This window comes from Tetrao urogallus (assembly GCF_951394365.1).
Source record: "Tetrao urogallus genome assembly, chromosome: 1".
NCBI classification, from domain to species: domain Eukaryota; kingdom Metazoa; phylum Chordata; class Aves; order Galliformes; family Phasianidae; genus Tetrao; species Tetrao urogallus.
In genome coordinates, this window is record NC_136813.1 from 148823936 (window position 1) to 148848865 (window position 24930).

Consider the following 24930-nt stretch of genomic DNA (forward strand, 5'->3'; position numbering starts at 1 on the left):
CCCTGGGGTCTCTTTGGTGTCAGACAAACTACTAGTGGAAGTGTGAGCAGAATCCCAGTTCTTAATTCCCAGGGCTCCAGCAATGAGTTGGAGAACAGCAGGACAAAATGTGACCCCAAGAAATCCGGATTTTTAGGCAGAGCTAAGCCACTATTAAATCTGCTCTGACACAAATTCATCTCATTTATTAAAAAAATAAATAAAACAATGCCAGTAAGTCCATGTTTTTCCCTATATGTAACCTACATGATCTGTGCTGAAAATTATGCATATTTTGTTCTGTATTCCTCCAAAAGCTAGCAAAGTCTAGTGATTATCACCTGCTATACAACAAACTTCTCTGCCTGTTGAAGACCTTTGTTACCATTTCTCCTCAATTCTGCTCCACATACCACTTTACCACCATCAGTGGTTTCACAATTCCATTTTATTGCATTACTTTCGCACCCTTTTTGTGGAGTATGAAAACAAGTGAATGATGAGAGAAAGGAGATAAGCAGTGAACCTCCCTCTACCTAAATTGTTGCTGAGGATTTTAATAAACAAACAAGAAGTGTGTTTCCTTGAATTGCTGAAGTTGTAGTACAGCAAGGAGGCAGTTGTAGCCGTATTAGGTTTAAGCATTTCCAGAACTATGCTTCCAATTAGTACTTCTTAAAGTGACCTTCCGAATCTCTCTGTGTGCTGCCTACAAACAGCACAAAGCCTGTCACGAGCCCTGCTTCCTGCATAGCTTGGCAGCAGAGCCACGGCAATTACACCATCCCACATAAACCACTATCACATCTGTTTTGAAACTGCAGCTTTCATGAACCCTTGCAGCAGCAGTACTGAGTGATTGCAGAGCAAACTGAGCTAAATGTCATTACTGTGTAATCAGAAATGGTCAAAAGCCTGGGTTAGGCCAGAAAGCCAAAATTTTCTTCCACGCCTGGGCAAATCCAGAATATCATAGAATCACAGAATGCCTTGGGTTGGAAGGTACCTCAAGGATCATCAAGCTCCAACACCCCTGATGCATGCAGAGCCACCAACTTCATTGTCTAATACTAGACCCGGCTGCCCAGGGCCCCATCCAACCTCACCTTGAACACCTCCAGGGACAGGGCATCCATAACCTCTCTGGGCAGCCTGTTCCAGCACCTTACCACTCTCACAGTAAAGAACTTCCCCCTGATATTCAAATCTTTCCTCCTTCCACAAAACCATTTCCCCTTGTCCTGCCATTATCTACCATTCTGAAGAGTTGACTCGCCTCCTGTTTGTAAGCTCCCTTTGGGTACTAACAGGCTGCAGTGAGGTCACCCCGCAGCCTTCTTTTCTCCAGGCTGAACAAGCCCAGCTCCCTCAGCCTTCATAGGGGAGGTGCTCCAGCCTTGTGATCATCTTTGTGGCCCTCCTCTGCACCCTCTCTAACAGCTCCCTGTCTTTCTTATATTGGGGGCCTCAGACCTGGAAGCAGTACTCTGTCTTGCAGTATTACTGTCCTCATTTTCTTCTTCCCCTCTTGCTGGCACATAGGGTGCACAGCTCTGCCTCAGCCCAGCAGGCAGAGACTCAGGGACTGGACCGCAGTGGGGCCAGCTCCTCCGATGTGTGACACAGGCCTTCCAGCCTTACTTCCATAACTGCCTGAGGGGGAACTCCCCGTGAGGAGAAAACCTAAGTAGTGTTCCAGCATGGATCCAGATGTTCCTAAATTTTTTCTTTTCCCCGCATGAGGGCTTTTTGAGAGGTACCTCAAGTTCTGGAAAGCCAGCTGTCACCCAGAAGAGCTTGCTGCTGCTTGGCCTCATGCAGGTGAAGCAGCCCAAGGAGCATGACAGCTACCATAAATCAATACCACGTACTTCCTCTCCTATCCCTTGTTCCTATGTCATCCATTTAAAAGGCAGCCTCTTCACTGTAGGAACTTCCTCTCACTATGGATTTGCAGCACGTTTGAGGGAGCAGGATGCTGCCATCATCCCATCACAGCTTGTGAGAAAGGGACTGTGTGACTGCTTCCTCATGTGCAGTCCAGAAGTTGGCTGATACATCAGCATCACAGAGTTAGTAGGATCTCAAAGGAGGGACACAGTGCACCTCTGGGCTGGGAGGCATGCACAAAGGCAAAGCTGCACCCTGCCTTGGGCAACCCTCATCCAGGATCTGCTGTCAGCCACCCACTGCTGGCACATGGCTGGGGTGGGTGCTCAGCTGCCCGCTTGTGTACTGCCAGCATCTGGGCCTCTTCAGCACTCCTCTGATATAAGTGGAAAGTCACGTTGCATTGATGAGGCACCATGTGTACGCACATATATGTGTGTCTGAGCATGTACCCATCTTCTGTAAGTACGTGAATGCTTCCAAATACATACATACAATGGAAAAATATGTATGTGAAGCATAAACCATGCTTCAAGAGCAGCTCTATGTTTCTTGCAAATCCTCCAATTCTTCCTGGATTCAGTGGAAATTCAGCAAGCACAGAAAGCGCACACTGTGCAGGAGGTCTTTCTGTGCCTTTATCCCAGCATGACGGTCTCATGTGAGGCAGCTGGTAGTTCTTATGTCAGTGTTTAGGCAGCAACAGGAGGGAAGCAAAACAAAATGTGGCCTAAACCCCTGGAAACACACAAATAGATATAAACAGCTGGGATAGAAGAAAGCAGTTTTTTCTGTGTCTCTGCTGAAGGTTTAAGGTCTTCGCTTTTTTCCTCAGAGGGGTTGTTGGGTGAGGGCTATTGCAACCATCAGAGAATATATTTGGACTATTTGGAAGTCCTGATAAGTTTGTATACAGAAGTGTTCATCTAATAGCTGTGATTTGGAGAGCTAAAATTTTCCAAGGTTTGCTGTGTTTTGTTTTGCTTTTTCCATCTCACACAGCCTCAGAGTCCTCATTTAGACATGCACGAAGAGAACAAGGAGCACGAGGGCTGAGTGAACACACTGCAATCACAGCACCACATCCCAGAGGTTCAGTAAGACCAAGAGCAGGGTGCTGCACTTGGGTTCGGGCAATCCCAGGTATTTATACAAACTGGGGGAAGATCTCCTTGAGAGCAGCCCTACAGAGAAGGTCTTGGGGGTCCTGGTGGATGAGAAGCTGGACATGAGCCAGCAGTGTGCGCTTGCAGCCCAGAAGGCCAACTGTGTTCTGGGCTGCATTAAAAGAGGGGTGGGCAGCAGGGAGAGGGAGGTGATTGTCCCCCTCTACTCAGCTCTTGTGAGGCCCCATCTGGAGTACTGTGTCCAGGCCTGGGGCCCCCAGTACAAGAAAGACATGGAGCTCTTGAAGTGGGTCCAGAGGAGGGCCGCTAAGATGATCAGAGGGCTGGAGCACCTCTCCTGTGAGGAAAGGTTGAGGGAAGTGGGCTTGTTTAGCTTGGAGAAGAGAAGGCTCCGGGGAGACCTCATTGTGGCCTTGCAGTCCTTGAAGGGAGAGTACAAACAGGAGGGGAAATGGCTGTTTATGAGGATGGATAGTGATAGGACAAGAGGGAATGGTCTTAAATTGAGACAGGAGAGGTTTAGGTTAGATATTAGGAGGAAGTTTTTCACACAGAGGGTGGTGACACACTGGAACAGGTTGCCCAGGGAGGCTGTGGATCCCCATCCCTGGAGGCATTCAAGGCCAGGCTGGATGTGGCTCTGGGAGGCCTGGTCTAGTGGTCTAGCAGCACACAGCAGGGCTTTGAAACCAGATGATCATTGTGGTCCTTTTCAACTCAGGCCATTCTATGATTCTGTATGTATTATGTTCCTTCTGGGGGACAGCATCCATGCCGACACCAGGCCTCGCTGTGGACTGTGCCTGATGCTGCTATGTGAGGGACAGGGGAGCTGCAGGCCCCCATCACACACTGAGCCACACCACATGGCAACGCTCTACTGTTCTCCCCTTCTGACAGCCATTCCCTTACACGCTTCTCTCACAGCCCCACACTGGGGATACTGAACAGAAACACGCAACCCCCTGTTCTACAGTAGGGAAAATTACAGCAAAATTTACTTTTATAGTCAAATCAAAAAGCAACCATTTTTACAGCAATACTGCCATTATTTTATGTGCTGCTTTCACGTTTTGGTTTTGTTTCATCTCTCTGTTATTTACTCAGCAGGGGAGAAGCATATAAATTTCCTGTGCATTCTCTGAGCAGTTTTGCTCTCCAGAGATCAGATCGATGGTGTGAGCAGTGGCTCCGCGGCACCAACACAGGAATGGCAAAATCAGTGCTGCTATCCGGGGGAAGCGCTGAAATGGCGTTACGTCGTTACGGTGCAATTTAGGAAACCTCTCGTTGTCACAAAGCTTGGAAAACGACAGAAAATAACAGCCACGAGCCCGGAGTAAGAAAGAGACAGCAGCAATAGGCAACGGTACATTTACGATTCGAGTTAAAAACAAAACAAAACAAAACAAAAAACAACCCAAATCCTCTCCTCGTTTCCCAGGGCTGCTCCCTTGCAACTTGAATTAAAGTGGTGGAGCGATGTAGCGTTCTCTTGGGGTTAATGTTACATTAATCAGAACTGACAAGCATGAAAATCATTCTTTGTTGTCTTTAAATTGCTAATTTAAGATTGAAATCTAAAACGCTTGAGCACTGATCGTTAACACAGACAATCTTGTCTCCAGTGGGCCGCCGCACAATTGTTTTACATTTGGTTCAGAAAACAAATGCAAAGTCTGTAACCAAATCCTAACGTATCGTTTAAGCGTTTCCATTCAAATACATTCTTTGGCTAAACTGCACCGAACTGCGCCACAGTTTAATTTAAAAGCAGCTTTTGCGCAGACATTTACATCTGAAGGCGGAGACACCGTCATTGTGTCGCGGCAGCAAGAATTTCTCCAAATCCCGATTTGTTGTTTCCATGTACAGATGAACTTTAAGGACCTGATTCTCAACGGCGGTACCGAGCAAAGCGTGAGATGCTCGCTAAGAAGCAAGCAGAGTATTTTACAAGCTTACGGAAATTCAACAGACTATTAAAAGTTTACGGCCAAAATTCACGTAAAGAAGACAGGCACCGAACAGAAGAAAGGGGAATAAAGTGTTATCGAATGTGCAGAGAGAAAAAAAAATAGGAGTAGCAAACCAAATGGGATACCTCATTAATGGAATTACAGGTTGTGTTTGTGGCAGATCAAGCCCGGTCTGAAATGGATGATTTGTCAATGTGACTATGTGCAGGATTCGGGTCTGCAGGCACACACAGCCCCCACAGGGTGCATGCACTTAGCGCTGCTATGAAGCTGGATATTCAGCTAGGCTGAAGCTGAAGCAAACTCTGTGACCCGAAGTCATTTCGTTAACCCCAGCCCACCCGTGGATGTGGTTCCATGCGGCGCTTTGCGTTGGGAAGGACAGACACCTCGCTGCAAGGTGCTGCGGGAAGGTGGCCGAGCCCTCACCCTACACAAGTACGGGGGTGCGGGCGCTGTGCCACACAGCTGCCCTTTGTCACTCCGGCACTCTGCTTTTCCCAGCGGTTCCAGCAAAGTGGGGTCCCACATCCATGGAGCACGGTGGGAGATCCGCAGCAAATCCCGGGGCTGAGCTTGCTGCACAAAAGCCGTGTTAAGACACAAGCACTGTCATGCAGAACAAGTCCTGAGAGCAGAAGAAAAGGTCTCAGCGCCTGGCCAAGGAGCGGGGTCACGCACTGGGAGCGCTTTGTGCACGGCAGGGACAGGACGGTGACTCCCCAGGCTCGCAGCGAGGGCTTGGTGGAAACACAGACCGTGAGCCAGGCCTCCGGGCAGCCTGGTGCAGAACACGGAGGTGCAGAGAGGGCATTTCTCTGTCCTTCTCTTCACTGAACAGGAGTGCAAACCCACCCTCGGACATTCCTTTTCTTTGTTAGCTCCAACATCATGCAGAAATTTGCTAACATCTAGACTAAAGGCAGGCCCCATGGAAATATAACAAAATGTCCATCGTATCTCACGCTCCCATGTGAAGGGGCAGATCCCAGGAGAGCAGATCAAGAAAATATCGACAAGGAAGAATGATCTGGGTTCTGAGCTGTGGGAGACTAGTCCTGAGCTTGAAAACAAAAGGTATTTTCCACTGTACAGGTGTCCTTAGAAAGTGCAGTTGCAAGATTTGACTGACACCAGTTTTGTCCTGCTAAATTATGTCTCTCAAGAATTCCTGCATGTGTTTAACTGCTTCATATGAAAGAGCAACAGGAAGAAGACCTCTGCAAGCATCTCCGAGCAACAGGATTTACAGTGCAGCTGAGACTCAGAAGCTGAGCGCCTACACAAGGACAACCGAGTGCCTGATAAGGAAAGAGCTTCTAAGAGTCTCAGACATTTGAGTGAACAACTATAGCACCTGCTTGAACAATTATTGGCTGATTTTTCACTTTTATTTCAAACTATTTAAAAATGAGATTTTATAACTAAACAACAAAACAATTTTATCAGGCAATTTGGTTCATTTAACATTTTTTATAGACTCGGCCTCAGACAAAAGAATTCCTTAATATTAATTCACTTTAGGCACAAGGGTGAGTCTGTCTTCATTTGCCTGGAAATGTGTGAAGAAGTGCTTGGAGCTGGCCTAAGGGAACGTCCAGTGCTCAGTGTGTTGTCTTGGCAGCTGGTGCCACCTGAGAGGCCATTGGGCTCCCTGCCCCATCCCCAGCTGCCACACCAGGAGGGCATCACAAGCCCTCAGCCCTGTCCCAATCCAGCCAGCCCTGTCTGAAGGCTTCACACACTAAAAGTGCAGCAGATATAGCTGGTTTGAGCCCTCGCTGACTCTAATGGGAATTAAATAACCACTTTGTTCATTTCAAAACCAAATCACAGTCCAAATTCCACAGGTACTGAAGAAAATCAGGTGTTATCTTCAGGGTCTCACAAATACGGAATTCCATGCCATTCCCAAAATCTGTTTATTCACAAATCAAAGCATTTCAGTCATATTGAGGATCAGTCATAGAACCATAGAATGGCCTGGGTTGAAAAGGACCACAATGATCATCCAGTTTCAAACCCCCCTGCTATGTGCAGGGTCGCCAACCAGCAGACCAGGCTGCCCAGAGCCACATCCAGCCTGGCCTTGAATGCCTCCATGGATGGGGCATCCACAGCCTCCTTGGGCAACCTGTGCCAGTGTGTCACCACCCTCTGGGTGAAAAACTTCATCCTAATATCTAACCTAAACCTCCCCTGTCTCAATTTAAGACCATTCCCCCTTGTCCTATCACTGTCCACCCATGTAAACAGTCCTTTTACACACAACACAGCTAATGCCCATTGCAGATGTTGCCTAAAGTATTCCTAAGCAATGTAAATATTAATGCATACCTGTATGAGCTTGTAGATGAGCTTTCCAAGATTCCCCTCTGAATGTACCATTCTAAAGTGTTTCAGAAGGATAGGTTTCTATTTATCATCTAGGGCTGAACTGGAAGCCATCAAGCTGTTTGTATTGGTCTATGAAATATTGTGATTTATTATCCCTCCCTCATCCCGTCTATTTTCTGTGCCTCAGATGTGCAATTAAATCCATACCATCTGCTGATGTCTGCACAGGACACATCTGTACCAGCACAAAAGCAAAAGAACAAGTTTTCTGATGACCAGTGTTCCTTACCCATTGCCTCACAGCTCAGAGCAGCTGACTGCTCCCCAGGAGGAGTATAATGCAGGAACTACTCAAACTCAGAGCAGTCCCAGAGCAAGCAGTGCCAGTCAGAGCCTCTCTGAGTTGTGCAAAACAGTACTGGTGTTTGCTTCAAAGAGATCAGATGTCGCTCTGTATTTATTTTAAGCTCACTTTTAATTTCATTTAAGATTTCAGAAATGTACAGAAGTTCAGATGCCTCATTCAGAATAACAGCTTATGGTGTCTTGTCTGTCCAATGGACTGAATAAATATGTTTTGGTAAGTGCACACAATACATACATATTGTATATAGTTATGTACATTAGGGAGTATTTAAAAATAGTCTTTGCTGCATTAGAAAGGTTTCAACACTGAGTCAGAGGCGGTGCTCTCCCCTCCAGAGAATGTTTTTGTATGTGATAGGAAGATAAGAGATCACATTACTCTTAAGGATTTACTACACTTGCTTGCTTCTTGACAATGCATTATATATCTGCCATCCATTTTCATAAATACCCAATGAATTTCAAATTAAATTACTTTGGGGAAATCAATTTCTGGCTGTCTCAATAAATCACACAATTCCCGCTATAATGTCTGGGTGGTGAGAAGGAGCTGGGCTTTGTGTATGTCCCTCAGGCCCAAGAATTCTCTTCCCAGCCCTGAATGATTTAACGTGGCCATCACTTAGAGAGATAGGTGCATGGCTGTGCGTAAGCCTGGGAAAAAAGAAAGAAAGAAAGAAAGAAGAAAGAAAGGTCAGCAAATGTAATCAGGAGCAGCACAGCAATCCGCTGCTTTACCTGTTGGCTGGAGCCAAATCCCAATCCCAAATCAATACTTTGCGGCAGATTAGCCAACATGCAGGGAGAGGCTGAAGACGGCCCTGTGTCAGGAAGGCTATGAACTGTGCTGAGTGAAAACCAGCTGAAATGCTGTCTGGTTAACAAAAAGAGAGAGGAAAAGAGGAACTTTATCTCTTTTGTGTAAAATCAGATACCGTAGAGATAACAGAGACATAGCAAATCTCTGTTATCACACTACACCGGGGTTTGGGAAGATAGGTGCTGTCTGCTGTAGGAGAAAGGGGCAGCACTGCGCTGAGGACCTGATGGGCTGCCAAATAGAGACCGGCATGAATGAAAATGCATTTTTGAGGATCGTAATTACGGTGTGAATGGCCGATGAAAGGGGCCGGAAGAAGTTGGTGGCCATGCTGAGCACCCCACGGCCCTGTGCCGGGGCCACACATCCCCGCACAACGAGTGCCATTCCCAGCTCGGGACCGAGGGCCCGTCTGACGCTTGGGGAGCGGGGAGAGCAGGCTGTGACGACACGAGGACAGAAACAGAAGCGTGAGGTCCGACACACTTGGGGAAGGCACTCTGAGCGCGGGGACTCGCGAGCAGAGGGGAGAGCAGCGCTCCCGGAGGCAGCACGCTGCGTGGAGGCACGCTGACCAATAAAGCTGCTTGAGCACGCGCGAGGAAAAAAAGCAGAGCGATGGAGCAACACAGTGAACCGTATCGTTCTGTCTGTGCGGGCGGCCTCTGCGACCGCTCCCGTCGCGAAGCTCAGCCCCGCCGTCCCGCCGCAGGCACCGGGGCCGTGAGGGGGCGGAGGGAGAGGGCTGGAGCTTTCGGGGCGGCGGGGCCCGGGGCGGGGATCCCCGCGTGGCGGAGGGGGGGGTGGCCTCCGCGCGGCGCTGACGTCGCCGAGGGGCCGGGGCGAGGAGGCTGCGGCTCGGGGCGGGCAAGATGGCGGCAGCGGCGGGTGACGGGTGCGTGTGGGCGACGCGGGGCGGCACGGGTCGCTTCCCCGCGGCCGGCGAGGGGCGAAGAGCGGGGCGAGGCGGGCGGAGGGTCGGTGGGGAGCGGGGCCCTGGGGACCTCGCTCAGCCTGAGGAGTGAGGGGCTCGGGGAGGGAGGCGGAGAGCGGCGGTGCGAGCCGCGGGACCGGCTGGGCTCCGTCGGGGCTGGCAGCGGGAGGCGGTCGGTTCGGGCCGGCGGGGCTCGGAGACGTTCGTTAAACCTGAAGCGTCCCGCGTGCAGCCGCGGGGTACGAAGTGGTGCCCGGGTCCGAGGTACCCGTCGGCCTGTTCTCAGCTGCGGGAAACGCGCCGTTCTTGGCGGGGAGAAACTTTAAACGTAGCCTCATAGCAGCGTTCGCTGCCTGTGCCTCCTCACGGGCAGCGTTACCGCACGAGCGTTCCTTGGCTGGGAGAAAAACACGAGCGATGAAAAGCGAGTCGTGGGGCTGTGCGGCTCCGAAGGAAGGAGGCTGGGGGGTTTCGTGTCAGCGCTGCGCGCTTACCGCTCGGAAATCGCTCGCAGCGTTTCTTTGCAGATCTTTAGGTCTCAGTGTTAGCCTGAGGGCTGCGGGTTCGCTTGGGTCGGCTTTAAAAACAACAGCAACCAAACAAAAACAAAAACCGGCAGCAATCTGTCTTAAGGAAACCGTGTATCTAGCTTCAAGCAACGCGCGTTACCCAAACTTGCAATCGCTGTTTTTCAGCTGTGCAGCAGGTAGGAGACCTGAGGAAGGGAAAGAGATGAGCCTAACAGTGAGGTCCAGATAGAGCTCATTGAGAATAAACATCGCGGTCCGTGTGTGTTTGTTGCTGGTGGAAGCTGGGCGCGAGGAGACGCCGTGCCCGTTGGCCGGCAGCTCGCTGCTTTCAGGAGCGCTCAGTCCCTGCTGCACGGGGGGCTGATCTCTGCACCGCTGGGCAATTAATTCCCGGTTTCTTTGTGTGTGTGCAGAGAACTGAGCCCGGGGAGAGAAGAAAGCACGAGGAGCGCTGAATAACTTTCTTTAGGGATTTTTGGCAGTGCAAAGCTTACTTGTTTTTACTTCAGCTGCAGATTTCTACCAGGTGTATCAATCAGCATCCAGTTTTGTTTTTTTTTTTCCTAATGAGTTTTACACATTATTTGCAACTTCAGTCTTATTTCCCTGACTTGTCTTGCCAGCTCTAATCTGTTCGGTTTTAATCTGAAGGTTATAAACTTTCCCATTTGATGTAGTATTAGTACTTTAGCACTCATGTCCTAAACTCATGCTGTACTTACGTTCACCATGTAAGCACTGTACTACCACTCTTGATGCTACGTTTCAAATGAAAAATAGTTTTTTGGACATATCATAAGGAGAAAAGATAAGGCACAGCGTTTATAGCATGACTTAAGAGGTAAGACAGTCAGTACACGGTGACTGATGGTGTTGCTGTGTCCAGCAGCCCTAGAGGAAAGCAGTTTGGTTTTCTTGCTTGCTGGAAAGGACTTGCATGTTGTGCAGGAGAGCCTGTTTTGCTTAGCTCTAAAGCACAGAGCTGAATCTCATCTCTTATAATTCTGTCTACCATAATTAATTGCTGCAGCATGTGGTACTTAGGAATTTCTCCAATGTTCCTAAGAAGGTTTGACCCACGCGTACAACTCTGAGATGTACGTGAGTTCTCTGTATTATGTACATCGTTATTAGAGAAGCTCATCTTTGTTGGGGAAAAGTTGTCAGACTGAGGGAAGACACGGAGTAAAATTAGTGGTCTTATTTACAAAAACAGTATTAAAAACAAATGTAGTATGGACAATTACTTGCAAAAGAATCTCATTAGCAGCCTGTGAATAGACTGCCTTTTAGAAGGAATGAATGCTGTGGACGCCAGCAAGCTGAAAGCATTCAGCAAAGCCCTTATTTTTGTGATCTGCTGGCTGTGGTACTCGGGGGATCCTGACCTCTGGAGCACCGGGGCTGGAGCTCAGTCTGGGATTCACCACGTGGGTACCCAGAGGTCACAGCACCCGAAATCCTTTGGTGCAGCTGGTATGGGTGGGAGGCAGCTCTCAGATAAATTGAATGAGGATGACAGACGTGTAAAACTGTGTGCACTTTTCCTGGTTTCGCTACAGCTGGCTCAGCCTTTCCTGCTTGACAGCAAGAGGAACTCAACTCCTGCAGCTCTGGGTGCCAGTTATGTGTGCATTTGTTGCAGCTTTTGGTAGCTGTGTTGAAACAGCTTAATGGGCATTAGCCACAGGATGATTAGCTGATCGAAGTCATGTTGCTGTTGTTAAATCTTTTAACTACAGTTTTAGTGTAATTACCAGGTGAAAAATGAAGCTACTTTCCTATTCAGTTGCTGTTTCTATACTTGCTTCCCTTCCTCAATGTCATGTCATCAGATGTTAGGATTCCCCTGATCAAGTGCAAGGCTGCAAGGCAGACACCTTTTCTAACTCAATTAATCATTTCTTCTGCATGTCAGGTCCTTTGGATTCTATCCAGAGCAGTCTAAATCAGCTGGCTTACTCATCTGTAGAACACAGAGTCCTGGACCTTGATGTACAGCCCAGGCAAGGTCCACATTATGCACACGTTTGTAATGGCAAAGCTTAGTTCTTGGTTGGCATAACCTGCGTATTTCATAAGCACTTGTCCTGCCCAAGTGAAGTAACTTTCATCTGGTGGGTACTGTGCTTGCTCAGATTGGTGCTGCGTGTGCTTTAATTTTGCCTTTCCAGTCAGTGACATCGTGGGCACAAATGCTCCAGGTCAGACATAATTGCTTCCTGACACATCATTTGTCTCTAGGCGATCTCTCTCAACTGGGTTGGTTTTGCCATCTCTCTTTAGACTTTATGAAGGCGAAGAAAGAATGAATCACTGTCTCTTTAATTCCTGTTAGTCAGAGCCTGCCTATTTGTTTTAGGTAAATGCACCTTACAGGAGAAAGTAAATACAGCAGGTTTGAACAAATAAATGATACCACATAAACTTATAAAAGGATGTAAGCCAACATTAGTCACGTTTTTAAGTGACTTTTTAAAGACAGTAATTAGAAAAATGCCTTTTTAAACAAAGTTTTTAGCGAGTTGAGCTAGATGTCTAATGGCATCTCTGTCTAGTGAAGAAAGAAGTTGTCTTTTCCAGATCATCTTCTTCCTTTTTTTTTCTTTTCTTTTTTTTTTTTTTTTTTTTTCCCCCTATTGGTGTTAGGGTCACTTGTTAAAATGTACTTATTTGAAAATACATTGTTGAAGGATGCATTGATATAAGGTTTGCCTGAGCTGCAGTGATTTAATTAAAGGTGTGGTTTAATTAAAGGTTTGAGTTGTATAAAGTCTCGTTTGTCTACACTAGGTGCACTGTGTAAACATAATACATTTAAGTGAACCTTGCACTCCTGCACCTGTGTGCTTAGAGATAGAATTATAGGAACATTTCAAATGGTTCTATCCAAACTCTCGGGCAGTGTGCTTCAATTAAATTGCTGCTTCTTTGGAGACAGAGTGGGGGAAAAAACAAACAAAACCTGGGCCAGTATGGTTCATTCTTGAGCCAGAAGGTGCTGGGAATCTGAACAGCAGCAATCAGACTCGTCTGGGGGTCAGCCTGCAGATGGTAATGTTCATTTTGACTCTGTGTAACTGAGTGCCATGATGCATTTGGTGGGACTGAGTTGGAAGAAGATCATGGTCTTGACCTCAAATGGGAGTTTGATACATTGATATCTATCAAAGTGAAGCAGCTGGGTATTTATGAACCTTCTGTGTTGTTTTCTTTTCCTCTTTTTAGTTGCAGATGGAAATGTCACGGGCAGAAGATAGTTTGGACGATGTATTTTGCTAGTGTATCTCTGCAGTTTCAGTTCTAACAATGGATAAGTGTAAGCACATAGGACGCCTGCGACTGGCCCAAGATCACTCCATTCTGAATCCACAGAAATGGCATTGCATGGACTGCAATACTACCGAGTCTGTGTGGGCATGCCTCAGCTGCTCGCACGTGGCGTGTGGGAGATACATTGAAGAACATGCACTAAAGCACTTTCAGGAGAACGGTCACCCGGTGGCATTGGAAGTAAATGAGCTGTATGTTTTCTGTTATCTCTGTGATGATTATGTTCTTAATGATAATGCAACTGGTGATATAAAACTGTTGCGAAGTACATTAAGTGCAATCAAGAGTCAAAAGTATGAGTGTACTACTCGTAGTGGGAGGACTTTGCGTTCTATGGGTGCCAGTGATGATTCTTACCTTTCACACGACGGTGCCCAGGCCTTGCTTCGCAATCAGGACCGCATGTTCACAGCATTGTGGCACAGAAGGCGTGCGTTCATGGGCAAAATATTCAGGTCGTGGTTCCAGCTGACACCTAGCGGAAAAAAGATTTTGGAAGAAGAAAAGCGTTTGGAAGAAGAGGAGGAAAGGAGGAACAAAGCTAGAAAGAGAAGACAAGAACGAAAGCGCCAGTTGAAGGAAGAGATGGAAAAGATGCCTCCGAGAAAGAGCTGCCGTTTACAAAACCAGATGAGAATGTCCTCACAAACATCTGTCATGCAAAAGACATCACAGAACATGGAATCTGTGTCAGAGTTGAAAGAAACGTATACCTCAGATGAAGTAAGACTGAAAAAAATAAGTGACTCTCCAATTAAACGAAGGCCCACCGTGACTCCCGGGGTAACAGGACTGAGGAACCTGGGAAACACGTGCTATATGAATTCTATCCTGCAGGTATTAAGTCACTTACTTATTTTTCGAGAATGCTTCTTAAAGCTTGATCTCAACCAAACTCAGGAACTGCTGGCAACAGCAGCCAGTGGTAAAACCAGGTCTTCATCCAGGCGTTCGTCAATAACTGCTTCAACATTACAAGTGAATGAGAACCAAGAGAAAGGAAGGGGATCATCTTCTGTGAGACGATCTAATTTATCCTCTGGATTAAGTGGAGGAGCATCAAAAAGTAGAAATATGGAACTCATTCAGCCCAGGGAGCCCAGTTCAAAGCATATTTCTCTTTGTCACGAGCTGCATACTCTGTTTCAAGTGATGTGGTCTGGCAAATGGGCGCTGGTGTCTCCTTTTGCCATGCTTCATTCTGTCTGGAGACTAATTCCAGCCTTCAGAGGATATGCCCAACAAGATGCTCAGGAATTTCTTTGTGAACTTTTGGATAAAGTGCAGCAGGAACTGGAGACTACGGGGACCAGATACCCAGCTCTCATCCCTGCTGCTCAAAGAAAACTTATAAAACAGGTTTTGAATGTGGTGAACAACATTTTTCACGGACAGCTATTAAGTCAGGTATGATTTTGTTATCTTTTTAAGATGTGCAATGATTTGTAGTTACAGATTTATACTGGCCAACGATTGGCGCCTTTCAAAGGTTAATACATGTTTAACTATTGAGGAGGGATGGGGAGGATATAGTACAGACAGTTTTAGAAGTAAGGTCATTTGGCTACTCCCAAAAATAGAAGAGTCACCTGATGAACATAAAAGTTATAAATTTGGTATTGTAAAACACATTCTTGAAGTTACTGATAAGCATGTGGCTTTGCTTCTGAACATCAACTGATGCAGTAATAAAGAATTTACAAGTTAAAACCCAGGCTGGATGTGGCTCTGGGCAGCCTGGTCTGGTGGTTGCTGACACCCTGCACATAGCAGGGGTGTTAAAACTAGGTGATCATTGTGGTTCTTTTCAACCCAGGCCATTCTGTGATTCTGTGATTAAAGTACCTAGTTGGCTATAGTTGTGCACCAGGATACTAATCCTTCCTTTCCATTACAACAGAAAGATACAGAAAGCCCTTTAGATGCAGGAACCAAATTTGTGGGGTGAAGGCAATTGTGGTTTTCCTTTTTTCTGTCAAACTGCCTTTTTTTTCCCCCTAATTGTTCTTGTTTTCTTTTTGGCTTCCTGTTAAGTACATCAATGTGCCCACTTACTATTATGCATACCCCAGCTGTTTGTGTATGCAAATATTTGTGAATTAACAAATAAATGCTGATTTCTGTTGAGAGCATCATAAAACTAACTGCACTATGAGAGGAACAGAGGCTGAGATGAGATAGTCTAGGCCTTCTGGAAGTGGTCTGTGGTACAAATGCAGACACCGCTGAGGTAGTGCAGAAACATTTGTTGGATACGTTGTGTGAACGAACAGAGGTTTGGGACAGTTAACAAAATTGTGGGTATTGCCTCTACTTTGACAACTGGAGTGCTTGTTCAGTATTTGTGTATGTAAAGCTAAATGCTTTTTAGCTGAGGTAGGATTGTTTTCTGCTGTGATCAGTAAACTTTATAAGCCAGCAGGACTCTTAAAATTAGAGTTGTATTGCAGAATATATTGACTTTTAGTTCGTTTTAGGATTTAACTGTTAGAAACTGGTACACCTGCTAATAAAAATAGATTATCCATTACCTTCTGCTTGGCCCAGTGTAAGAGACTTCTATTGGCATGCTTACTTTTTCCTTGAGGTGGTTATCTCTCGTATAAGGGTTGGACTGATATAAGTGTCTAATGCATCATATTGTTGAATCTGTTTGAAAATCACATTCCTCTCCCAACAGCAAATTTGATAGAAAAACAAAGTAATTGCTTAGGCAGGCTGTCAAGGTGTGCTTTGCGTTCTAATAGGAATCATTTTCTGGAAGACTTGCTGAGGTTCTGAAGACACTTTGAGTAATATTGCTTCTTTCACATGTTTTTTAGCTTTATCCAAAAAGGCTTGTGACTAGAAACCCTCCCACGTTCCTGTAACTAAGGAGGGGACTAATGAGAATTCACTCAAGTGTCATCGAGTGAGCCTGAAAGGGAACTAAAGAGATTCAAGCTATGCAATGACCACAACACCCATTTCTTTTTCTCCAGATGGCCAATATCTGTGTGCAAAATTCAGCACTGATGAACTTCAAAGTGCCTAGAATGAGCAGAACAAGAAAAAGTGTGCTGCAGTAATTTCTCCCTGGCTCCTGAGGCAGTTTTCACAGATAGCACCCAGCACCTGACCTCCCAATAAGCCCCTTGTCTTCTTTCACTCCTTTCTTCAATTTACTTTTCACTGGCATTTTGAACATGCAGCAGTTCCACGTCTTTGACGATGTTAATTCTTTAGAAGTAAGGAATGTAGTCTTTTTCCTTAAGTGCTCAGTGTTTTCTGTTTATAAGCTGTAGCACTTGTACAGCTTTTCTCTAGAAAGTAGCTGGAGCCATAGCATGCTATGTTTGTTCAAAAAATTAGGTGGGTCTTTAATCAAGAGTATTTTGTAAACCACATCTTAGTTCAGTGAGTAAGGAGAGGTGAGAAGCTGTGCAGCAGCTGCCTTCCATTTCAGCATCACGAAAAAGTTATTATCCATTAGTACTGAAAGTATTAGTCAAAGGTATTTGATTCTATGAGACACTCAAGTGCAGCAAAGCCAGTCTACTTGACCTTTAAACCTCAGGAACTGTTCTTGATACAGTACACAGAGGATCGCTTACAATGCAGATAAGCTGTATGTTTACTCTGGTTTTGCATTACTTTCACGTGTGCAATAAAACGTTGTCCCTCTCGTAGCCATTCTGTTTTAAGTTGAAGGGAAACCATTGTCTGGAATTTGCCTTCAGAAACAGCTGCCTGATTCACCTCTGTAACTATTCAGAATATAAGAAGGGAACAGAGTGTATAATAATCTTACTCAGGTTTCTTTTTGATAACCAGAAAAAGCTTTAGGCGCTGTCAAAACAATAACACCTTTTAGATGAGTTTGTTTCGTTCTGTTCTCAGTCAACTGATTCACAGTAAGTCTTTCCCAGCTACTGCTTGAAACCTCGTACTTGCTTTTGGAATACAAAACTAAGTAACAAGTAACTCCAAAAATAGCGTGAGTTTAGACAGTTAAATTGCCTCTTGGCTTTTTTATCAGCTTTTTTGACTCTGAGATCCTCTGAGGGCTAGAGATTTTTACTCTGCAGTATTGATTGTGAAACTTTCCCTTGGAAACTGTGAGTATTTAAAACACAGCTGGAAAATCCTCTCCTTTCTTTTTTATGTGCTAGTCTCTCTCCAGTGATTTCCTGAAGGGTGTTGTGCTGTAATATTTCTTGGGCACACAAATAAACCTTGTATACAAATGCTTTCAGACGCAGATCTGCTGAAGCAGCGGCCCCATCCCTCTCAACCTCATTGGGACAGCAAAGAGATGCCAACATCCCCATTAAAAACCTAGTTATTTTCAATCCTGTGCTTATACTCTTGTGGAAGCAGGGAGACCCATTCTCTCCTATCCTTGATCCTTCAATGGGAAAAGCAAAGGAAAATGCACTGGGAAGTTTTGTGCCAACGGTAAGCTGATGTGAACTGACCCACATGCCCTTCGAGGACACTTCAAGTAGGTTAGCCACTGTCCCTGAGGTTCTTTTGGTTTAGCTTTTTGAATGGTTCCAGCTAATTAGCACGGTATGCAACAATTTCTAAACTATCTTTATTTCAGGGCTTGCTTGTTGTTTTTTTTCCCCCCCCCTCAGCGTTAAGCAGGGAGTTGTGGGCAGGTATATTTTTAGAAATCCGTGATTTGTAATAGCAGATTTTTGCTTTCCAAGCAAGTGTGTATTTTCAGCACCGCGTTTGGAAAATTGTGTCCCCACACGTCTACAGAAATGATGTTAGCAGAAACTGGTGTGTGTCGAGCGGCAAGCTCGCATCTAGTGCTAGGAAATGCCTGAGACAGAATGTGGGCAGCGTGCCTCCCCCAGCTGAGTGCTCGGAGAAATGAATATGCAGGAGACCCGGGGAGTGATTCGGTTCTAACAGATGTAAATGAAGTTTGAGCTTTTAAAAGGCGGCTCCTCTTTATGCACTTCTTACTCCATTTACATGCTTAACTGGTGTGCTTCGGGACAGATTGGCTGAGAATAGGGGAAATGAGCAATCTTTGAGTTGTTTGAAGCCGTTCAGCTTTGGGTGCTGTGCTCTGAGTGTAAATGTGTGGTTGGGGGGGAGGGGGGGAATGTGGTGGTGACAGCTGTGCTGTGCCGGGTATGAAGTATGGGTATAAACTACTAAAAGCTGTGAGAATTCCAGGTGGATGACAGGAGTGTTTAAACTTACATCAACCCGCAACCTGTATGCTGGTTTCTGAGTTCTGATACCTAGAGTGTGCTGGTTTTTATACATATATGTAGAGCTGCTGTGCTTTTCTGCATCGCCTGAACCACAAAATGGTTGTCCAGTTGCACCCAGGTGGGAGCATTTTCACTTGATCTGTAAGAGGCCATTGAATCACAGACCGTGGTTTGCTGTGTTTGCTTGCATTGTTGTGTTACATAGATAGGGATCGTTTTGGTGATGGTGTACACTGATCACTACAAATTCCAGTTGTGTTTGTAACTGAAGAAATACAGTACAGGCTGTTATGTTGGAATGCCAAATTGCAGCAGCATCCTAGAAATTAAATCCCCTTTGATTACTTCACTGTGGAAAAATTCAACTGCTATTTTTGAATAGATAGCTGCTTGTAGAGTGAAAACTTTCATAGTAGTGAAAGCATAAAAACGGCCGGCCAACTTACTGTTCTTAGAACAGGGATGGGAGCAGTCATCTTTCTTCCATGCAAGTGTAGGGAACAGGCAAAACAGAGCGGATGCTGGAGCTGCCTTCTTCTGCAGCAATATGTTAACTATTTTCTTTGGTTGCATTTAGGCTGAATGCCATCTGGGGCAGTGGCTGTCCATCAAATTATTGCGGGCTCAGTGATGCTTGTCTGAGCGGCCTCCGTTCTTAGCTCGAGTCAAGCAATCTGACCCAGCTCCTTTCAGTCTGGCCTTTGGCCCACGATTGAATGCTGAGCTTTAACCAAACAATTGTATATAGCACTCGTATTTCAAGGCATGAGAGCATGGCCAGGCAGAGCACAAAGTAGGGATTTCAGCTAGCTTAAAAACAGTAGTTCACTTTTTTAGCTCTAATGTAAACTTCTCCTGCAGATTTGTTATAATGACAACTTTAAGACTGCCTAAAATAGCAACTGCAGAACATAAGAGGGAGAGTGAAATTAAACTTCGATTTTCAAAAACACAGCTGTAAATTACACATATCACTAATCAGATTGCTCAGCCAAATTCACTCCCTTGTTTCTGTCGTGCATGGTCATACCAAAAAGAAAAGGTTGAAGAGACAGAAATCAGGGCTGAGCTGTGCGGGTACCAGAGGAGCATGAGTGATCCCTCTTAGGAAAGATGGGAGCAGTGTGGTGAGCCCCAGCACAGATGGGTTCTAGCTGAGGGAGAGATCCTCCTGCTTCTCACTGACCCAACTGGGGAACTCAAGCCTAGCACAGGGAAATAGGTTTGATATTTGTTCCTGCCCCTATTTACATCTCATTTAGCACTCTGTGGGCGCACACAGGAGCAGCTATTGCACAATGGTGGTAGGGTTGGGTGCATATTTATTCAGATAGCCAGGATACTTGGCTGCTGTGAATTTGCCAATAGCCCTGATAATTCTTTTAACAGGTTTCCTCCACTCGCCTTTGGTGCAGCTGTGCATCACTACATGGGTCTGCTCTTTTCCTGAGGGACAGAAGTTGGAAGCTGAGCCAATTACGCATTTGTTTTCCTTTGTGATAGTATTTATTAACTAGTTGAGAAAGAGGATCTTAAAATGAGCTTGGGTATTAACATGGCAAGCTGGATTTAAAACCTCAGGACTTGTTAAAATTACCTCTTCTGTGTTTGTGTGTGTGTACTTCATCCTAAGCCCATTAATCTTCAGTGCACATTCAAGTTCAGCAAATTCTCGCTTAAGTAACTCATCCATTCAATAAACTTTTGGCCCACCAAAATCACCCATTTGTACAGCAGAAATCTATTAGTCATCCTGTGTTTATGCTGGAGTTAGCTTGAACTGTGGCCAAGCGGATCATTTCGTCTCCAAGTCTAGATTCCAGCTCAGAATTACTAATAGTTTGTGGCTTTGAAACGTTGCCAGATGTTCACGCTTAAAAACGAAGCTCCTGTCAGCGTAAATTAAAACAAAAGAGTCTCTTTTCTGCTGTGTAAATCAGAAGTTTTGTTTTCTAAGAACAAGGCAGAGGCGTTTTCTTCTTAGAATGTAAAGCAATGAGCTGCTGTCCTGACTGCTGCTAAACACGTGTGCCTGTACTCAAACATCCGCGTGCGTTAGGCAGCTAATGCATGAATTGGGTATAAGCTGTTGTGGCTGCTAAATGCGTTAAATAATTACTCAAAAGAGCACACAGAAGGAAGGTGCCATAAGTGGACAGATCTCCCTTTATGTAAATCGTCCAAAAGTAACAAAGCAGGGTAAATAATTAAGTAACAGCAAACTTTCACAGGAAAATTAAAGGGCTCCCAAATGGAACAGTACATTTTCACTCTCGCATGGCTTATTATCTCACTGAAGGGAGCTACTCTGAATGTATGTCAGACAGCAACACCAAGGCTTGCCTGTTTGACAATGATGCTTGGATCCATTGTGGACCTCCATTCCTTTATTACTGTGTCTTTACATTAGTTGTTCCAAGCAACTTGTGCTGTTCCCTTAAAAAGGAAGTACGTTTACAGAGATCTTACGTGGCAATTATTTAGCCTTGTGGTTGAAAACTTGCATATTCCACTTACTACAAAACAAATATATTTTTTTTTCTCATCACACCCAGCTGTTATTCTCTGCTGGTAGGTAGGAGTTACCTCAAAAGTAAGTCTAACTTGAAAATTTTGAGTTCCAGTAATCTTTTCCGTGGTAAAGTTTAGTTACTGGGAGGCACGTGGGAGCATTGGATGGTTATGGAAGTTTTGTCACAGCTGTCTGAGCTCAGTTAAAAGCCAGCTTCGCGTGGAGTTTTTCAGAAGGCGTATTTGCTAGAGCACTGAGGTTTGAGCTGCTTGAGCTAGTGGTCAACAGCAACTTCTAAGCCAAGAAATAAATACGTTCTTCCCAGTAAAAAACTCAAATTTAGGATTGTATCGTACTTCTACTGTTGCATGGAACAAAGGGGAGCATCTTTAGTCTCACATAAACTTCATGTTTCTTTATAGCCTTTATGAACTATTTTAATTATGGTCTAAATGGAGTTTCACCACTGTGTAAGGTCAGCTACTCAGAAGAATGGTTCACCCACATGGGTCTTAGGAGGATGGAGATCACTAGGAGGAAGAATGAAATGCTGTGGCACTCTTCTGTTAGTAGCTTGACCTGGCCTTTAGAAGACTGCATTACAAACAAAGATCTAATATTTTGCTGTTCAAGCTTAGAAGAGCTACTGCTTTTAACTTACTTCCCTAAATATTGAATGTTATCCTGGGCTAATTGCCTCCAGCTGTCTTATCTGGACTTTTGAGTTTGACTTGCTTTTCTTCTTGACATTTTATTTACCTTGTCTTAGTGCTTGTCCCTTCCCCGGTGTGTTGATGCATCCACTTACTGAAAGAAGAAATGCATTATTTTTCCTTGTTGAGTTTTCTTTGAAGGAGCGATCTGGAGTATTTATTTTCAGAGAGAGGACTCCAGCAGTTCCACTGTCTGCTTTCTCTTGAAAAGTGCCATACAAATCATTTTGACGCTTACTTTGTTTCTCAGTAAAACATAGAAGCACTTAGCCATTTGTGGTAGCAGTATTGGACATGCTGCTTCAGAGAAAAGAGATGAGCTATGGCATTACTCTTCTTAAGTGACTACACCTTCTGTTTTGGTTCTATTGGTTATCCTTAGGAAAATAATACGTGTATATTTGGGGCTATGTTGTTATGGAATGCTTTGAGCAACATAAACTTTTGAGCGTAACCAATTTGTGAAATACTGTTCTACAGGTAACGTGCCTTGCCTGTGACAATAAATCAAACACCATAGAACCTTTCTGGGACCTGTCACTGGAGTTCCCCGAGAGGTATCACTGCAATGGCAAGGAGATGGCATCGCAGTATCCCTGTCCGCTGACAGAAATGCTGGCCAAGTTTACAGAAACTGAAGCTTTGGAAGGAAAGATATATGCGTGTGATCAGTGCAACAGTGAGTAAAGGCAGTATGTACTCATACATATGTTCTCTGTGTAAAATATGAAACAGACTGATAGCAAAAGCGTAGTAAAATACTATGAGTCTTAAAAATATGTTGCATTAAAAGCAAGGTTCTTCTCCTTATGTCCTGCTGTTTTGTCACTGTGGCAGCTATTATTTCTTAGAAGGGGAACAGTTCAAAGAACGTTTTAAAGTGTGATGCACTTCTTAAATGAAGTCACACACTCATGGGGATGCTGCTATTCCCAGCTGAAGAACCTACCGGCTTTTTAAAATGAAGTGCATGACCTAAGTGACTGCAAGTATTTTACACTTAAATCATAAAGTAAGCCTTGCAGAATGGATCTCATATGTATCCTTTTTAAGGAGATGCATTCTGTAGCTATTGAAATTCACACAAATACGGTGGATGAATACAAGGCTATTAGCGAGATCTGTGTTATGTAACTGTGTGTTTGGCCTCAGCAAAACGCAGGAAGTTTTCTTCTAAACCAGTTATACTCACAGAAGCTCAGAAGCAGCTTATGGTGTGTCGACTACCTCAGGTTCTCCGATTACACCTGAAGAGGTTTAGGTAAGTACAACCACAACAAACAGCATTGCAGATTGACTCACGTTGTCCTCTTCCATCGTTTGAGATCAATGTTCCTCAACATCAGTTTAATCTCAGTTAATGGTATGGTGAGAAATGGAGGAATAGTAACAGAAACTTATTTTCCTTTCTCAATTTAAACATCAGTAAGCTATAATATAAGTAGAGAACTGTCTCTTTGTTTTCCAACTACTTGCTACTTTAGTATCAAAATTATTTTATCCTTCTTTTCAGTCCTTCTTTTCTACTAATCCCGCTGTGAACTCTGTTGGTAAAAACTGATTGTGTTATCCTCAAGTAAAGTGAACATTCATTCACTAGTGTACAAGCTGAGATTGTATTCAATTAGAAGTCTCACATAACCTTCATATAACCAAATGCATTGATTCATTTGCTTGAGAGTAAGGAAGGGAAGGCTGCATCGCTGAGAACTCATAGCCCAGGCATTGGCGCAGAACTGGTCCAGAATAGAAAGGAAACTGAAAAGGGCATTTAGTATGTGGAAATACAATTACAGTGAGATCTTAAGATGGATCTTTCAGAAGATGAAGATAGTGGGTACTATAGACACACTCCAAAAGGTCTTGAACTAGGTGTTTGGGATCCCTGCCTGTGGCAGGGGGGCCATTGGAACTAGATGAGCTTTAAGGTCTTTTTGACTCAAGCCATGCCATGATTCTATGGGGGATGATTTCTGGGAGAAAATAGCAAATTCACATTTATTTTGCGTGCAAAGACAACAACAAAGCTAGCTGTTTGTTTTCAGAACACAGCATTCAGAGCTGTTTGTTCTAAAAAGCGTAAGTTTTCATGTGACTTAACTTTCTAGGTGGTCAGGACGCAATCATCGTGAAAAGATCGGCGTGCATGTTAATTTTGATCAAATACTGAACATGGAGCCTTACTGCTGCAGAGAATCCCTCAAGTCTCTCCTACCCGACTGCTTTATCTACGACTTGTCTGCTGTAGTAATGCATCACGGGAAAGGATTTGGCTCAGGGCACTACACTGCCTACTGCTACAATTCAGAAGGAGGTAGGAACCGGCTGTGAAATACAAGTGTGGGAGAAAAGGGTGTTCATAATTCTAAACTGCTTGACTTGCTATCTTTCCTCAAATGCAAAAGGGTGTCACTTCTAGCTGAGCTGCCTGCAATGAGAATTGCAGTTTGTAGGCCAAAACAGTGCAATTTCTCTATTGACAAGTTAAGCTTACTCTGTCTCTAAACTCTCTTGTAAATTTGAGGAAATTAAGCTGGGCTTTTAAACTGGAGAGACAGATACAGTAGCTCAATTGAAATGGCATACTATTTCAAAGCAACTCTTGTTAGATGAGATTAAGTAGACTGAGTCTACTTCAAACCAGTGACCAGTGTCCTGATGGGTATTTTTGTTTTCTTTGTTTGCTGTATTTCTTCATTTCAGGATTTTGGGTACACTGCAATGATTCAAAACTCAACATGTGCACTATGGAAGAAGTATGCAAGGCTCAAGCCTACATTTTGTTTTACAGCCAACGACTTTCTCAGGCAAATGGACTTGGTAAAATATGTCCTAGCACATCTGAAAGTCAGCAGCACACAGAGTTAGCTGACTGTTCTGTGGACAGCAGTAGCAGCTAATCCAAAGGCAATTAACTGTGTGTATGGTGAAGTTTGAATTGTCGTAACTATATATTTTTAAATGAAATGCAAGTACAGTGTTGTACTTCCTGACTTTGAATCTGTTGTACAATGTTTATATACTTTTGTATTAGGTAAAGTGCTCTTTACGACTGTTAGTGAAAGTTTTTATCGACAGTAAGTAACTTTCTAAGTACTTAGAATTTCAATACAGTTATTTTTTTAAGAAAAAGATTGCCATTTGCATTTAACTCTTACCTCAGGCTGTTTTTTAAGCTGTTTTTGTATTTTGAT

The 24930-nt window shown here is 44.6% G+C and overlaps 1 protein-coding gene across 1 annotated transcript; it reads left to right on the forward strand.

Moving 5' to 3' along the window:
* Nucleotides 1-13196: 13196 nt before the first annotated feature.
* On the forward strand, nucleotides 13197-24636 carry USP44 (ubiquitin specific peptidase 44; the record flags this gene model as incomplete). Its single annotated transcript, XM_079549358.1, has 5 exons — nucleotides 13197-14702; nucleotides 22217-22415; nucleotides 22889-22997; nucleotides 23845-24050; nucleotides 24440-24636. The coding sequence occupies exons 1-5, from the start codon at nucleotides 13272-13274 to the stop codon at nucleotides 24634-24636; spliced, it is 2142 nt and encodes a 713-aa protein (XP_079405484.1). The 5' UTR covers nucleotides 13197-13271.
* Between the last annotated feature and the right edge of the window lie 294 nt (nucleotides 24637-24930).